Source organism: Corapipo altera, unplaced genomic scaffold, assembly GCF_003945725.1.
Source record: "Corapipo altera isolate COAL_440 unplaced genomic scaffold, ASM394572v1 0, whole genome shotgun sequence".
In the NCBI taxonomy this organism is placed as follows: domain Eukaryota; kingdom Metazoa; phylum Chordata; class Aves; order Passeriformes; family Pipridae; genus Corapipo; species Corapipo altera.
The window spans coordinates 17,313,337-17,330,255 of record NW_020884872.1 but is presented as its reverse complement, the minus strand read 5'-3'; the positions used below and the strand labels follow the sequence as shown (position 1 = coordinate 17,330,255).

Below are 16,919 nucleotides of genomic sequence, written 5' to 3'. Positions count from 1 at the left end.
CACACAGGCCACAGGCACTGCCACTGGAAGTCTTTGTTTCCAAAATCAGCATGGCAGCAGCAGAAGCTTCTGTATGGGGTCTATAATTTCGGTTTGGGATGCAAGGTCTTTTTTAGAGGTGGACAAGTAGGTGATAAGCCACCCTTGGTAAGTAGCAGTATGCAGTGGCATTACTCAAAATTATGAGGTTTTGGTTCATGGAAGTGGCCATTCATCTGCTTTGGAAATTATTTTTCTGGTGATTATTTAAAAAAATGTTATTTAAAACCAAATCTTCAAATGACTTGTGTTTATCTAAAGCCAGTTGGCACACAGACTCTTTGCAAAATGAGTAATGCCCTAATTAAATACAAGGAAATCTGCTGAGTAAGAGATACTTATCCTTTTGCACAGCCTTGCTTTCACTTTTCCTATGAATCTGGTTGCATGAATTTCAAAATAGGGAACAATGTTAGTGAGTCCAGCTCTTTAGGAGGTATTTTCTGCATCTCTACACTCGATTTTGTCTCTCACGATTTTCTCCGTTTATTTTGCCTTGAAAGTGATTCACGTTGTTTTGCATGACGGTCTTCTCTAACTGAACCATTCTTCTCTTTGCGTGTTGTGTATGTGTGTCGTCATGTTACCGCTGTGGTATTCTCATTGTTGCTGCTGCTGTCTATGCTGACACTCTGGGGACAGGCACAGACTGTGACTGTTGGGAATGAAAGTGTTGAGTCCGTGCGGCGCATGAATGGCTTGCGGAGCAAAGAGTCATCAGCTTACGGGACAGTGAATCAGATCGGCAATTCAAGTTTGAGGGTAAAATTGCAGTGGGAAAGAGAAAGCAAGAGAGTTTTAGTATGTGCAAAGATGCCATAAATCAGCAAAATGGACGATTTTGATGGCATCACTGGTAGTCTCTTGCATTCTCTTTGCTAAATGTCCCCACAAAATACACAGTACTGTCCTCAGCATGAACAGCAGCTTCATGTTGTACATTCTTGTGGCCCATCCTTATGCTTGCTTTTTACTGAGGTTGGCTTGTGCCGCCCCTATGCCAAAACTCTCAAGGAAAGTGCATGTATATTAAGTAGCTTGGTCCTGTAAAAATATAGAGTAAACGGGGTGGGGGGACAGGACGACAGGAAATGCCCTAAGATAGTAAATGCCACATTGTGTCATCTTTCAGATGAGCACATTCCAGCAAAATTTGGTATGTATAACGAAATATATTTTTATTGGTGTGGTATTTACTCCTGAACTGTCAACCTGCAGTGTTAGTCATCGTGGTATCTTGAGCCCTGCTTAGTGGAGTATGAACAGCTATGAATGAAAAAATGCATTTCATTGGTTTCTTTTTATTTGCTTGGAGAAGAATCATGAAGCTGAAATCTTTTACAGAATGTAACATGTAGCAGATTAGAAGCAATATGATATCAGTTGATAGATCCAGATTATGGGTGAGCTGTGGAGGTAATAAAATCAGTGATGGAGAGAGAAATGAGCTTAGTGTGCAGCTCACTGCTTGCCACTAGTGGCTGAGATATGAAATGTGTTCATTTAAATAAAATGAGACTGGGATCTTAATCTTTCAGGACCCAATTTCCCAGAACAGAAATGTTGCTTGAGTAACTTCTGAGTTGTAATGGGCCTCTGACTTTGATCAAGCCCTGTGAAGTCATGTGATTATAAGATGCAGATGATTTCAATGGATTTTATACACTGTAAAAGGCATTAGTAGCTTCCAAAATCAAAAACCACAGTACATGTTACACAGCAAAATTAAGATAGAAGGTTTGCAATGCAATAAATTGTTCACTTTCAGAGCTACAATATCAAGCAGTAGAAAAGAGCCTTAATTTCTGGGTACTTTCTGTTGTAGAAATAATCATATTTACACATATACAGAAACCGAATACAAAAAGAAAAAAATCAAGGTCTCTCTAGAAGATATGATCAATGTTACTATGCTGCCACTGAAAAGCTGATGCCTTACAACTACAAAAGCAGTCCAAGTAACTACTCAGCTTTGCATGTCTTATCAGTCACAAAGTGCTGGTAGTCCAGCTAAAGTTCATATAAGTCCCTGCTATCCTCTCTATAAGGGAAGCTTGCAGAAACCTCTCTTGTACTTTTGAATATTGTGTATTACGTAGACAGCCAGGACAGTACAGAGGGCCACGTTGCTGCAGAGCTTTTGCTGCAGAACCCTAAGAGCTGGAGCTGCACTGCCATGGGTTTCCCCTGGAGAACTTCCACCACATAAGTGACGCACGCTTGAGAGGTCAACAGAGGAGACATAGCAAGGCAGAGGTTTCTGGAGCAATGCTACTATGGCTGCAGCTTGGTACTTTTCTGCTCAAGAGAAGGATGTTTATGTGCAGAAGAGAACATATCAACATAGCCTCTGGTGCTGCAAGGAGCCTTGCAAGCAGGGAGCTTGACTCGCTGAGGTATTGCTCACTGAACCAAGGTTTATGCTGAACGCAAGTCTAAAAGTCATAGGCAAGAGAACACAGTGTAAGACGGTGTTTTTATATCTATACTGCATCACTCGGTGCAAATCTAAGGAGAAAAAAAAAAAAAGGTACCAAATCACACCTGACCAGGATTCCTGGATTTAACAGCTTGATCTACAAAACAAGAAAAAAAACTGTTCTCAGTTTTGTAAGCCTGTATCTCTGTTACTGCTTTCATTATTGCTTCTACTGGGTCTTCTTCTTAGTGATGCAACTCTCAGAGCATTACATGAAAGCACAAGACACCTTAAAGGACCATCTGATCTAAGTCAAAGGTCAGACTGGTTAATGTTTTTCTAGGAAATGTCTGGATTGTATTGTTGATGGTCCAGAAATTGTATTTGCAGATGAACCAGTGACCTGTCATTGCATTAGAAAAGACTGCATTATCAGGACCTGCTGGCATCTTCCACACAGAATCCCTATATTCTCAGACTATCAGTGCTTCAACCTGTCTCTCTGCCCTGTGCCGTTTCTCTTGAAGGAAGCATTCAAAGCTTGTCCTAAAGATTCGTGTAGTCTTTCTGCTCAAGTTAAATACACCCATCAGTAGCTATACTCGACTGCTGAGAGAAATGGTTCCCTATTTCTTTTATATCATGATACATAGAGAGAGCACAGGCTGCAGAAGCCATGAGTCTAATGGTACTGAGAATGTAGTGCAGTTTCATTATATTCAAATCTAAATTTTCATGGTGTCGGATCAGTTGAAAAAAAAAAGCTTCATTTTAAAATATGGTTTTTAATAACCAAACAAGATTTGCTTATTTTTCAAAATTATGGGTTTCTAGGGAAGCAGAACTGTTTACACAGGTTCAATCATCCCTTTTTGAAAACAATAATTATTATGTTATATGATCAGTAGTCAAAATGAGTCATGGTACACTAGTATTCATACCATCATTTCAAAGATGACTTCCTAAATTGTATGTGTGATGGTTACCACTGTGACCAAGAATAGGGGTTAAGTTTGAGGCCATTAGTGTGAAAAGCAATACTTTAAAGCTTGAATGAAAAACTGTGCAGCTGGAAGCAGTGACAGATTTAATCCCATGTGCAGGGAACACAGAGCAATACAAATAACAATGCTGCAGACAAGGGGGCTCACATGCATGCAGATCAGCAAAGGGAGGCACAAATGGTGTTTTCAAATGAAAGAGCTGGGACTGGGACAAAGTGATTACAGGAGCAAAGGATAACTCCACTGAGAAAAGATGGCAGCACCTGGTCGAGTTCTTCAGAGAATTGTTGGTCTTTGGATGGAGCTGCCAGTGTTGAGGCAGGTACCACAAGTGCCCAAATGAAGTTACTGAGACTCTCAAGATAATACAGTATTTCCATCTTTAAGAAGAGATATACATTGAGTAACAGCAGCTTTAATAGGCCATGTCTATAATTTTATTCATACCGAAATCCCTCTGTCAGATCCCCAAATAATTTTCTAAGATTTTCTAGACTTTCCCATTGAAAAAAAAAAATCAGTGCCTTCAGCCTGACTTTGCCTTTAAAACACTTGGCACAACTGTCCCTGGTGGGAATGCTTGCCTGCTAGCATCCATGTGCACCATGTTCAGCGGGATGCTGTGTACGCTGTGCGTTATGTAAGGTGCCGCATCATGTGAATAATGGAAGTGCTCAAGGAAAGCCCTTTTGCAGAGCTATTTTTGGTACTCACTGAGCAAGCTCAAACATGAGTTTCATTGTGAAAATAGGAATCAGAGTCTGAATGGCTTTTTCTCTCTCTCATCTTGCTTACTTAATGGATTAAAGAGCATGTAGCTTCTGCTGTAGATAAACACCCTCAAGATACTGTGGTTACTTTTATTTCTCCAGGGCAATTGCATTAGCACTTCATTGTAACTGTGCAGAAAAAAATCCAGTAGAAATAAATACACTGAAATGATCATTTAGCTTGAAGGTACAGTCCCACATACAACTGCAGCAAATATTTAAATGCAGTTAAACAATAGGCAGAATTCACTGCAACATGTTGCCATGTCACTTTGTGACTTCGATTGAATGTCGTTGTCTGTCTTTTTATTGTGAGCATGAATAGGCTAGGAATGGCTCTAGTTAACATCAGTCAATGTATCTGTATTGTTTATTAAATGGACATACGACATTTACTTTAAGCATTTAAACAAAAGTATCATCTCAGACTTGAAAAGCATCTTGATATAAATCCTTAGTCTAGCTCTAGGCACAGTCTAAACAGAGACATGAGTGCCCAAAGAAAGAGCAACCTGCAGGAAAAGAAGCAGTTCAGCCATGAGGTGGTATCCAAGCAATGGATCAAAAAATTCTGATAGGAGCAGTCTGTCCAGATGGACAGACTAAGCTTACTGGAGATGTAGATTTTTCAGTGAAAAGCAAACATGGTCAAAGAAACAGTGGAAGAGAGAAATCAGTTCTTATGGGGGCCTGTTTGCAAGTGTCATGGAAAGTGAAATGGAAATTTTTCCTCCCTTATTAGAGAAGGGAACATTATTTAAAAACTCTAAACAAGTAACTGTGTTTCATGTGTTTTACAGACAGACACAAGATGATGAACTGTGTGGAGTAGATTTTTCACCCCAAACCAAGAAACAGAAAAGAAAAGCAGTAGTTGCCTTTCAAGGGAGAGAATTCTGAAAAATCAAAAATCCACAGTACATTAAATGTTCTGTAATCAAAAGCAGACTAATATATGGAACATGCAATAGTAGTTCCTGAGAGAGACCTCCAAATGTCAAGTCCCAAATATCTAAACAATAATTAAAGCTGATAGAGTGCAAGTGCACAAGCTGGAGTAAGAGAGTCCAGGTGCTAGAGTAGAGGCAAAGCCATGAGAACAAAAGCAGCAGAAAATATTAGAATTTCTGTGGGGTAAAAAAAACCCAAATAAACAACAGCAAACCAAACAAAAAGAAACCACAGGCAAACAAAAAAATCCCAAATAAACAAAACCCCCACAAAAAATGATAATAGAGAAACCATGCCTGTCTAGAGGTGGTGGAAAACAACAAGAAATACTCTGTGGGACAGGGGGCAGATATTCGAACTGTGGAGACCATGCATGGCACCAAAGCAGCAAGCAGGACATGATACATTGTAATGACTCACATTGGCAGCTTGTAAATACTTAAGAAAATTATTCATTAAGGTTAAATAAGATAGGAACAGGATATAAGCTACAGAACAGCAATATTGCAGTATTTCTGACCTGGGATGATGACATGGCTGTCTGCTGGATCACCCAGGACAGGTAGGACTGGAAAAGTAAGAAGGAATACTTGAGAAAGTTTTTTTTTTACTTGGTAGTGGAACTTTGCTTCAGAAACTTTGAGTCCTCTCTTGTACCTACCCAGCACACAGTGGCTGAAGATCAGCTCTGAACTGACAAGCCTTAGGGACTGAAGTTTGCACTTCACTCGAGTGAGTTTGTCCTGGTAGTTACTCATGAACAGCAGGAGACACGCCAGAAATGAACTCTGCAGTTTTCCAGCTCATGAAAGGTATGCTCCAGCTGGGTGCAAATGTCTCATTTCTTATTATACCTAGGGGAGAGTGCAAACTGAAAATAGGGCAGAGGAAGTTAGAAAGAGAAAGGAAATAGTGTTCTTATTTTTGATGCTCTAAAGTAACAAGAAGTAGCTTTTCAAGAACCATCTGCCATAGGCACAAACTTTTGTTTTCTAGATTCTTTTAGAAAATGCTGATTCTTTCATTGGATATGTTTTGGCCCACCTCATTTCATGAGGAAAAAAAAAACAGTGAAAAAATTGTCAGATACGTATTTAATGATTAAAAAATGAAGAATGGAGACTTCAGGAGGAGTATGTTTAAACTAAACTGCCCCTATCCAAAACTCCAGAAAGAGAGTGAAAAGCCATCACGATCCCAGGATATAGGGTTAGGCTGCTCAAGAGGTCAAGGAAACAACTTTGCCTCTTTCAAATTGTCTCCTTCATTCTTTCATTGTAGGTAGCTTACCTTTGCTCTTTCCCTGCCCAGAGTCAGGACCCAATAAGGCCCTGGTCTCAGGGTTTCTCACTGCTATGTTGGCCGAGTCCTCTTTCCAATAGAGGAGGTGAAGACACCAGGAGAACTGTTTCTGATCCACTATTGCCAGGGGTCTGTCATAATGCTTCATATCAGTTCTGAGTTCTGTCCCAAGCCTGATTTTCAACAGCAAAGTATTTCAGTGTTAGTAAATACAAATTAGTATTTCTGCAAGTGAATGAAAGGGTCAAGCAGTTAGAGCCAAGCATAATGCAGGCTGAGAATACCAGCACTCCTGTATCCATGTATTTCTACCCTGACTGGCAACCATGCTCACTCTGTGGGTCTCCAGAGCATACTACACCAGTTGTATCAAATTACATGGTAAATTGGTGAGATGGGCAAGTGTTCAGTAGTATCCATGAAATGCATATTTACATCTGACCCAATTAATCCCGTTCTCCACAGGGGATAGAGGCTGCTATTTGAATGTAATTAATTGTGAAGCATTCTGTAATGATGTTGTCCAAATGACATTGTGAAAAACCAAATTGTATTAACTAGACTGTTGAAACCTCATGGTCTCCCAAGGTCTGAAAAACTTCATGAGTTCCAGTAAAATCCAGTTTTTATAGTACTTTTGAAAAGGTGGTGTTGAAGCCATTTGTTTCTCTATTTATTCCTGAGGGAAAACAACAATGACAAATAGTCATTCCTGTTCAAGTTGACAGCCATTGCTTATGGCTGATTCTGACACGTTTGGCTTGACTTAATGATCAGACACATTTATTTCTCTTGATCCACTGCTAGAGAAAGATGCTATTTACTGTAAATATGATAATCCATGGTTGGGTATTTCTCTAGAGGTCTAATATTTTAATTATTTTGTTTTGTTTGGGGTTTTTGCTTAGCTTTTTTTTGTTTGTTTTTGCAGTAATAGAAATTACACTGAAAGAAACAAGCATCTTGAAACTCTTCATATTATGAGCACTTGTTGCTGAGCGTTCCCAGAGTCCTCACAAAGACTCGTTTCAGGTTGGGAGCTCCTGAAAACTCCAAGCTAAGCCCAGCCATAGGTTACTAAAAATTTAGCCACTTCCACTCTCTGTGGATGGGCTCTCCTATGACATCTCAGAGCTGGCACAGCCCTGGCTCATACCACACTAAACTTCTTCACTACATCAGAATCAATGTCAAGAAGGACTTACTATTGAAAAGCTTGGTTTTCCAGGGGCTGATTGAAGATATCTGGCATACTGAGTGTGTCAGAGTGTTTTTAGCTCTTGGAAGAACAGATTGGAAAGATCACAAAAGGCTGCTGTGTTTGCCAAAACATGTGAAGTGTGAGAAGTCCAGAATCCTATCTGTGAATTTCTTCATTGAGCCTGTAACTTCCCCCTGAGCAAGAGCATAAGTCTTCAAGTAATTTAGTTTCTAACTTCTATATGTAATTTCTCATACCGATACTGTGTGCATCTGTACACACACATTTATAATTCACTTGCATAAGAGCAATTTGTTTTACCAAGGGTCCAAGCTTTTAGTTTCTCTGTAATATCATGGCAAGACTCCTAAGGGACATGACACTTTTGCTTTCATGCTTCATGTCACTCTCTTCAAGTGGTGTAGTTTTCTAAGATAACTCTTTCTTCTAGTTACGTGGAAGTGCTCTGCCCTTGACTGACTCATTCATTTTTCTATTAAGCCTTCCCAAGCCTGCTGGTGGTAGAGACTTGCCTTCAGGTGCTCTGTAACCTTCGTCTGTCAAAAGAATAGCTAATTAAGAAAGGAAATCACAAACTCTGTTCGTTAGAGATTATCTGATTTGCACAAATGTGAAATCTTCCACACCTTTCTAGGAAAGAAAGTTGTGTATTTCATCGTCAGGGTACAAAGTCTTACAAGTATCTGCATGTAGCAGCCCTGACACTCCAGCACAAACTTTCCAAGAAATTCATCTATCTACTCTCTTAACTTATGCCAGCTTTCTTTTTCACTCCCATCATGGAGTCACTTTTTTTAATATGGTTTGTTTCTGGGTTTAAATTAACAGGAAAGATCTGTACAATAGATATTTATGCAAAAAAAAAAAAAAAGGGTTTTACCACATTCACGGCCTTCAGGTTTTGAAAAGTACAGTGTAGAACCAGACACCAAGTTTACTCATATACCCCATTTGCAGAATTTTCATTTTGTAGGCTTTTTTTCTGCACTGATTGTGGCAGACGAGAAATTCTAGCAAATCTAATCAAGTGTGATGCCACTACAGGCTGGTGAGATAGAGAGAACTTGTGCATCACAGGTTGCTCTTTTAGAGTCCTTGGTAACTTCTGTCTGGAAGACATACAAGGTCCTAATACTCTTTTTTCACCATTACATACATAGCTAAGTGAATTAAGATGTATTTGTCTGGCCCAGGTGTTTCATTGCATGTCCAAAATGGGTGTGTATACTGCAGAAGTACTCTGTTCCAACTTTGAAAGGCTTGTGACCATGCCACTGTCATGGGAGTTCTCATGTAAAATTTGGGAGATATTCTTGTGTTAGCAGATATTTACACCAGTGAGTGGATAATCAAGTCTTCTGAAAATCACAATATGCTCTTGCTCAATGGTTTTCCCTCCCTACCAATAGACTATATATGTGTTACCTATAACCTTCCAGTGGATCTTGTAGAAGACAGTTACCTTTCTTTCGAGATCTGCAAGTTCCTGTCCCATCCTTTACAGAGGAACAGTAGTAAATTATGCAGCTATTTGACTTCAGTTTCCTTGTTTGACCAGCTATTCTTCCATCAGACAGGTCCCTGTTGGATATTTGTGCATGTGTGTGTGCAGGTGTTAATGGGAAAGCAGAAGAGGCATAACATATTTTAGATACTATTCTCCCTACATTAGCTTTATGCTGTATTTCCCACATAGGTCACTGAATTTCTTTTGTGCCTGTCAACCTAGTAATTGCCAGTTTCCCCATATATTGGCATGTTCTCATATGCCTGAGCCTCAGCTCTTCTAAATTTATTAATTCTAGTTCTCTTTCTGAGCCTCTTATGTTTGGGTATCATGCTTCTCATTCCATATAGCTTCGCCAATATTTCTAGCAATGATTTCCCTAGCAAAACTAAAGAGGATTAGTTGTGTTTTTGATTTATCTCATATCTGCAAAATTCTTACTCTGTATAGCTTCTTTTTTTAATTACTTCTCAACGCTTTCCTACCAAGCATGAGCTTAGTTACTTCTCCTGGTTCACAAATCCATTTTTTGGTTCAGCTTACTCAGTGTGGTTTTCATGTAGCATTTGTTTTCAGCTTTACCCGATGCATCCTCCTGGACTCAAGGACTTTACCACTCACAGAATTTCTAAGCCAGAGGTGGTATTTTTGTGATGAGTAGCCTATACTATTTATGTATAGACCAGTCAGTTCAATGTGATGATTTATGAATTATTAAAGCACTTTTCTATAGCTTGCTATGACTTGTTGGTGTTGAGTCCTCAGCCCTTGTGGGACTAGGAGTACATATGGCCACTGGAGCCAACAGGGGTGCACACTGGGAGTGAAAAGGGCATTGAAAGTGGAAGAAGATCCATGTGAGGTGAATCCAGAAATAGAAATAACCAAATCTGTGTATTAGATGAAAGCAAATAGGATGACTAGTGGTTTTGCCAACTGTAATGCATATTTGCAGTACTCTGTGGGTATTTGTTATGAGCAAAGTAATACTGAGTTCAGTGACCGTGCCTGTAAGGAAGGCAGAGTTGAAAGAGAAGGGAAGAGAGCTAGTTGTGCCGGTTTTCTTTCCTTATATGATGTATTTCTGCTTGCACAGTTACATGATCAAGGGCAAGAACAAATTCAGCACATTGAAGGTTTCAGAATAAGACAACTTCATTCTGCCATTTCAGATTTCTCAGATGGTGGTTGGGGGGCAACTGATGGTCCTTAGCCCATGAAAGCAGAGAAACAAAATCAATGGAGAAAACAAGATTATTTGCTCTTATAATTAAAAAAAATGATAAAAAGGAAATCATGAAACACTAAGTGCTGCTGTTCCAAATCTTCACCTTCACCTTGACTCCAGGTTTTACGTAAAAGCAATTGATTAGCTAGCTGTTGCAGTTCTTTTTTAAAATGCTTTTGAACACTGCCATTTTGTTCCTTATTTTGGAGATGTCCTAGATTTGTCTGTCATGAACTCCGGTGGAGTTAGTTCTGTATTTTTTGCTAATGGATTAGTCTTTTATTATTCTGCCCTTACTGTTCGTGCAGTTCTACTGAATGTTCATGCAGTGGAGATACAAACTGTACTTTTTACATAGGGACCAAACAAGAGTATGAAGAAAGAGTAATAAAATATCCAGAGAGAGTAGCTTTTTGCAGGCACAGAAAATGTTGTCTTGCTCCCTAGATGTAAATACTCTTTTTTTAAAGTTTGCACAAAGGATGTTTTTCCACCAATACATGACAGCTCTTTTAAGATTCTCTGGTGCTGTATGCTGCTGTTCTTCTATTACTTCCAGATACTGTGGATGCCTGTTTATGTTGCCTGTCTCTTATTTACTGTTTGTTCTTTGATCACTTTCCCTAGCGGCTTATATTGTGTTATTTTGTTGTAAAAATAATCTATTTGAATTTTTCTTTTTGATGCATGAAGACTGATGATTTTGTCACACTTTTTACTATCACTGTTTTCCTCTTTGTTTGGTGAGTTGTCTTGTGGGTATTTGTGTAGCTGGGGTTGAATATCAGACTTATATCACAACAACAAATCTTTTTCATCAGAGATTGTGTTTGAATCTAACAGCTGCTATTTCATGAATATTTTTTGAACCTCATGTGAGACTTAGAGATGGTTTTATTGCATGTGGCATCCCCGCCAGTGTTGTCAATCTCACTTTTTTCCCCTACCACTGTTTCCTACCTTGCTGCCACACCTGACTCTTTTGAGTCTGTCAAATATTTGTCTCCTTTGGTGATGAAACAAGAATCTAGTTCTCCTGCATGAGGTCTTACTCATCTAAGGGGAGAGAGGAAAGTATTTAGCCCTAGGCACTACCCAGGGGTACAGAGGTGCCCAAAGGGTAATTGGTATGCTATGGCAAGACATGAATTTTGACCTTTCTTTTACCACATGGCTTCCCCTCTTGCCTTCCCTATCAAAGTCGTCTTAGAAATTGGTACCAAATTTATATGAATCTGGACATATTTTCTGCTGGCAGCTTTTGAACCTTCTGAAGCAAAGAGGCTTAGACTTCAGCCTCTTTGCATGTTTAAAGCATTACAATTTAGAGAAAGCTGTTTGGCCTGGATGGTTATTGATTTCTATTCTGCTCTTCAAACTACAAACACAGAGTCGTAGGATGGCAGGGAACAGGACCAGAAGAGCCCCAGAGAGCCAGCTGGCAGAGCCAGCACCAGGCAAGACACTGGAACATTTACAATTGCTGAAAATATTAATCAATGCCGTTAAACAGTTTCTTCTGTAATGTGCCCAATATATCAGCCATGAGTTTAAGAGAGATTTGTCAGGGATTGCTCCTCAGGGAGACTGTGAGCTGAATTATATCTCTTTGTGGATATGCTGACCCACAGTTGAGTATTTCTGATTTACACCCTGTAATTCTCTTTGACTTGCAAGTACTCCTGGAACAAAGGTCAGTAAAAAAGTCTTCAAACAATTATTTACCATTCTGGACAGGAATAGTGATAGGCTCTTTCTATGCTTAGAGTCTTTTGGTTCCCCTTCCTTCCGCAGCAGCACAGGTTACATCTGCAGATATGCCACTGAAATACAGCTACACAAGTTTGTATTTCCTAACTCATGCCAATCTTCTATCGAGCTGTTTGCTTTCTGGCTCTGGGCTTTCATCCTCTCTTAGCTGCCCTTCACCCTTTAGCCCCTTTTAGAGGCTGCTCCTAATTTTAACTTCTGTCTGGACTCAGGAAACAATTTCTCAACATGTAGTTGAGGAATAAGGATTAATCCAATACTTATTTTGACAGTGATACAAAACCCATAAGTGCATAATACAATCTAAAAACAACCTGCCCAAGCAATTAGCTCAGTAATCAGACATTTAAAAACAGTGGCAGAAAAGCAGAGCTATGGATTATGATGTATGATGATTTACTTTATTTAATAGAAAAGCATGCAGAATTTTAATTACTATCAGGAGATTCTACGTTTGCTGCAAGTACTCATATGGGTTGCTAATGTGACAACTGTGCTTTGACAAGGAAGGACTGCACAAGGCGAGACTTAAGAACTGGCAGATAGGAATACAGTGAGTATTTCGTTTCAGACTCTGCAAGAGAACACATATCTGAAATGAATATGTGACAGGAGGGAAGTATTGGATTTCTGTGTGAGGAGCTGACAAGTCAGACAAACAGCAGCCATATATTATCTGTGATAGTGAAAAGATCACATCACTTATAACCTTTGAAGCAACAGGAAAACTGAAAGCAACATCATTTTATAATGATCTAAGAGAGAATGGTCTCTTTTTTTTCCTCTCCCTGCTTATATATAGCTGTTAGAGAGAGCCCTGCTGAGCAGAAAATGGAGCATATGATCAAGGCCAGTCCAGTGAGTCAATTTACTGACTAATACTGTAGATTATCATGTCAAATACATAGCATCAGCAATGTGAACAATAATGAAGCCTAGTTTATTTCTTTCCTGTAAATTGAAATGAAGACGTGATTAGAATTGTCACACCTTGAATATATGAGCCAGATTCTCTTAATCATCCAAAACAAATTGCCTTATTCTTTATAGTGACATTTATTTTAGGAGCCATCCCACAACTGGCAAACTGAAACCATCTATTTAAATGTGTCGAACAGGTTTAAAATATCCTCTAGACAACTGTCCCCTGAGGTAATAGTTCAATGGTCTCACACTGTGAAATACCTGCTCCCCTCAGACCCAAAGAAGAGAGAGCTCAGCCTTTCATCCTGTGGGGAGAAATCATTCAGCACAGTGTCATGTGGAGACTCTCCAAATGAGCTCCAGTATCATCAGTAAAACATCCAGCCATGAAGCCAACAGGGCAAAAGACTCATAGAAACCCCAGATGACCATTAAAAAGAGCCTTTCCTTGCCTGGTTTTCTATCTTCCTATGACTCAGAGTGTTAGTGAGCAATCATGAGGGGGCTATTGCCAGTATTGTGCAGATTCCATGTGTCAAATTGATGACTGCTTGAAGAGATGGTACAGTTAGCAATTTGGTAAGATTTCCGCTCCACACAGAGTTAATTTTAATTTAGGTGTATGATACCAGGCTTCTTGTATTTTACTGGTGTCCAGCCTCCAGGTGAAAGTCAGATCGCCTTTTGGTCTGTCAAAATTCTAGCATGACCAAAACCTTGGGGAAATAACATTTTAATTGCAAATCACTACCATTCCTTTGGGGTTAAGAATCACAATCAATGTTATTGATTTCTAAAGTCCTTTGTCTAAGAATAGAGATGAGAATAATGGAAGAGACATTTACTAACTGTTTGTCAATGATAAGTCACAAAGCACGAATATTGCATGTCTGTTAAGTATAATTTCCTGAAGGTGGTATGTAAACTTTTATAGCAATTAGCACAGTGTTATAAATTTAGCACATACAAGGAAAAGCAGATGGTACTGCTGCGACTGGACATGTCATTGGAGTATTCTGGTGCACGCCAAATCTTTAATCTATTACTATTTGCATATACTACCACATTACTCAGTTTTCAGTAGGCTAGAACAACATGTGCTATGCACAAACAACAACTCTTTTTGCTGAGATTTAAACAGAATAAAATTGAGATCCCATTTGGTGGGTTTGCAGCACTCACTGTGATCATTTTCCAAAACCTCCAAATGGCTCATGTTACATGTTCTGGGTGGTAGAACAAAGTCACAGACTGCTACATGGGCCCCTGCACTAGGTGATCTTCAGCTTTCTGTGCCAGTCATGGGTCATGCTGTATGTGAGGAACAGTCGATCAAATTAGAAGCATTACATGTCAGAGTGCTTTGTGGTACTGTAAATTCTTTGAGCAATTAACAGCTCTCTTGATATCCAAAATGGAATGTTTTAATTAAAAACAAAACAACACAAAACCTTTTTCCTGTTATTCTTAAAGAGTAGAATAACACCTTTCAGTTCAGAGGTGATTTTGGCAAGGTGGAGCTCTACCTTTACAATTTGTCTTTACTCTGTAGGAAGATACTTATTTAGCTCCAAAGAGCAGAAAGGAGCCAGAGCAGCAGATAGGGTTTGAGGAAGGAACTGAATTTTGCAAGCAGAAGGTGTAGGTACTCCTGACTGGTACTCGTGAGGCTCTTGGATGTTCAGTGAAGTAGAAACCTGTGTTGCTGGGTCTCCCTTTGTCTAGGGGAGCTCCCTGCACTGCTTCATTCTCTGGCTTATTGGCATATTTTCTGAATAGAATCCTTCCCCTGGTGTTGTCCCTTCTCAAAAGGGGAACCTCCAGTTCAGGAGGTCATAAGCTGTCACAGTGAGTCCTGACCTCTTCCATATGCTTAACAATAGGCATCTCCAGAGCTCTGGCACTGCAGACGCTATTTAGAATTACTCAAGGACACATAAAAGATGAAACATACAACATGCACATTTCAGGAAGGCTCCAGGGATAGCAACCCTTTATTATTCTTGTGCTCTCTCCTTTAGATAAGTTAACTGGACATTTCTTCTCTCTTTTTTCTTGATGTTCTTGAACAAAACTTGAGTTCACATGAGCATCTGAGATCTTCTCCCAAGAATATCTCTTCTACTGCTGTAGCCATGCTTCCACATTTCGTGTCTGTACCTCTCAGTACTGAGTTTCTTATATGCTGCTAAATCTATTGTTTCAGGTTATTCCCTGAATCAGTTTTGCCAAGTAATAAAAGGCCATCACTAGGAGATGTGTTGCTTAGCTACTGGCCTGGGCAGATGGTTCTCCTGGAGAAATGCCAGCACCCCACCAAAGAGCCTTTTTTTGGGCAGAGAGGATTGGGCAGGTTTAATGGCCCATGCCCATGTGTTCTGTATCCCTGCTTCTCAGAACTACTGAGGGGGAGAAGCTACCATAAAAGATAGCATTTTGAGAAGTTATTAAAAATGGACTTTGTGGTTTCATAAATGCTCTGGAGAGTGCTCCTAATATTAAAATGGAATAAAAACATTCTCACTACGTGAGCTTCCCACTAACAAATCCCTTCAGGAAATACATTAGATGACTAGATTAAGTAGATGCCCACATTGATAGGTATGTATATATATCTTCACGGGTGGGTGCATACAGACTCTGTGAGTGTGTGTGCTTGTGTGACACTATGTGTGTGTAATACAGTAATAGAAAAACTATCAAACTCATTTTAAATGAAATATTATTTAATTTCCACTGTATGCATACTTTCAATGACCTTGCAGGATTTATGGATTTATTACTTATCAGATGAGAAAAAAACACTCTGACAATTCCATGTTAAGATTGCACTGTCAAGTTGCTATAGCACTGAGTGCCATTGAATTTACCTCATGATGAATGTTTATTTTGCTGAGAATAAATAATATTATAGTTTTATAGAGCAACCCTCAAAGAAGCAAATAAAAATGAAAAGAGAGAAATCTATTTGTCTACTAAATTTCTCATACATTCCAACAGTCAAGATGTTTCTAAGATGCAACAATTTAATTTTGGAAACAAGTCTGAAGTGCAGATAGCTGGAAAATATTTTGTTTAACCCAATCATGCTTTGGAGCTATGCAAAAATGGGTGGAGGAATCCAGACTGAGATCCTGACTAATAAACAATATGCAAAGTCAGAAAGTATAATTTATGTAATAGGAGATAAGAAAAGAAAACCAACCCCAAAACATTATTTATTGGAAACCTGGCATTAAGAACTGATAACTGGAAAAGGAAGGTTTGTCTCCTCAGAAATGAAAAAAGAAAAAATAAACCACACAAAACTTATAAAATTTGCATGTGAACAATTTAAGATTATTCAAATATTCTTGACTATTTTTAACTACAGAATATAAATTATTAATGTAATTTGCAATATTTAATTCATTTTGTGCAGTATTTGCATAAATTAAATGCACGAATGTCTGAGAAAGCTCTAGTAAACTCTGTCTGCATTTGCTGGGGTTTGTTCTGGGTGTTTTTTGTAGCAAATGGCTTGAAGGAGAGAATCCACCAACGGAGATGCAAAAAGCCTTTTCCTCTTCCTTCCCTTTCTCCTTCCCCTCCCTCTTACCCTTCCCCTTCCCAGTACTGAGCAGGAGGCCTCAGCAAGGTGTACAGATACCACAGGTCCCAGCGCTTCCTCCCCAGCCCCGGGGCTGGCACAGGGAGCACGGTGCCCGCTGAATCTGGCCTGAGGCAGAGTGGGGGAGCTGAGAGAATCAAAACCTGAGCCTTAGAAAATCCCCAGTGATACAC

General features: G+C 39.3%; 1 protein-coding gene and 1 long non-coding RNA gene across 11 annotated transcripts in view; one reads left to right on the top strand and one right to left on the bottom strand.

The window, feature by feature from the left end:
- LOC113944890 overlaps positions 1 to 16,919 on the bottom strand; it is a 71,796-nt gene that overhangs the window by 13,887 nt on the left and 40,990 nt on the right. The window contains exon 3 of one of the 2 annotated variants that reach the window (XR_003526873.1): positions 6,159 to 6,658. The exons of the other annotated variant lie outside the window; for it this stretch is intronic. This is a non-coding gene — a long non-coding RNA (uncharacterized LOC113944890). Of the gene's footprint in view, positions 1 to 6,158; positions 6,659 to 16,919 lie in introns of those variants that run through there. 2 annotated transcript variants of the gene reach the window in all.
- Positions 1 to 16,919, top strand: part of GLRA2 (glycine receptor alpha 2) — a 130,054-nt gene that overhangs the window by 102,988 nt on the left and 10,147 nt on the right. For 7 of the 9 annotated variants that reach the window (XM_027638499.1, XM_027638526.1, XM_027638470.1 and 4 more), the window contains one exon: positions 682 to 801. The exons of the other annotated variants lie outside the window; for them this stretch is intronic. In XM_027638499.1, the coding sequence (XP_027494300.1) occupies positions 682 to 801 (120 nt within the window). The remainder of the gene's footprint in view (positions 1 to 681; positions 802 to 16,919) is intronic. 9 annotated transcript variants of the gene reach the window in all.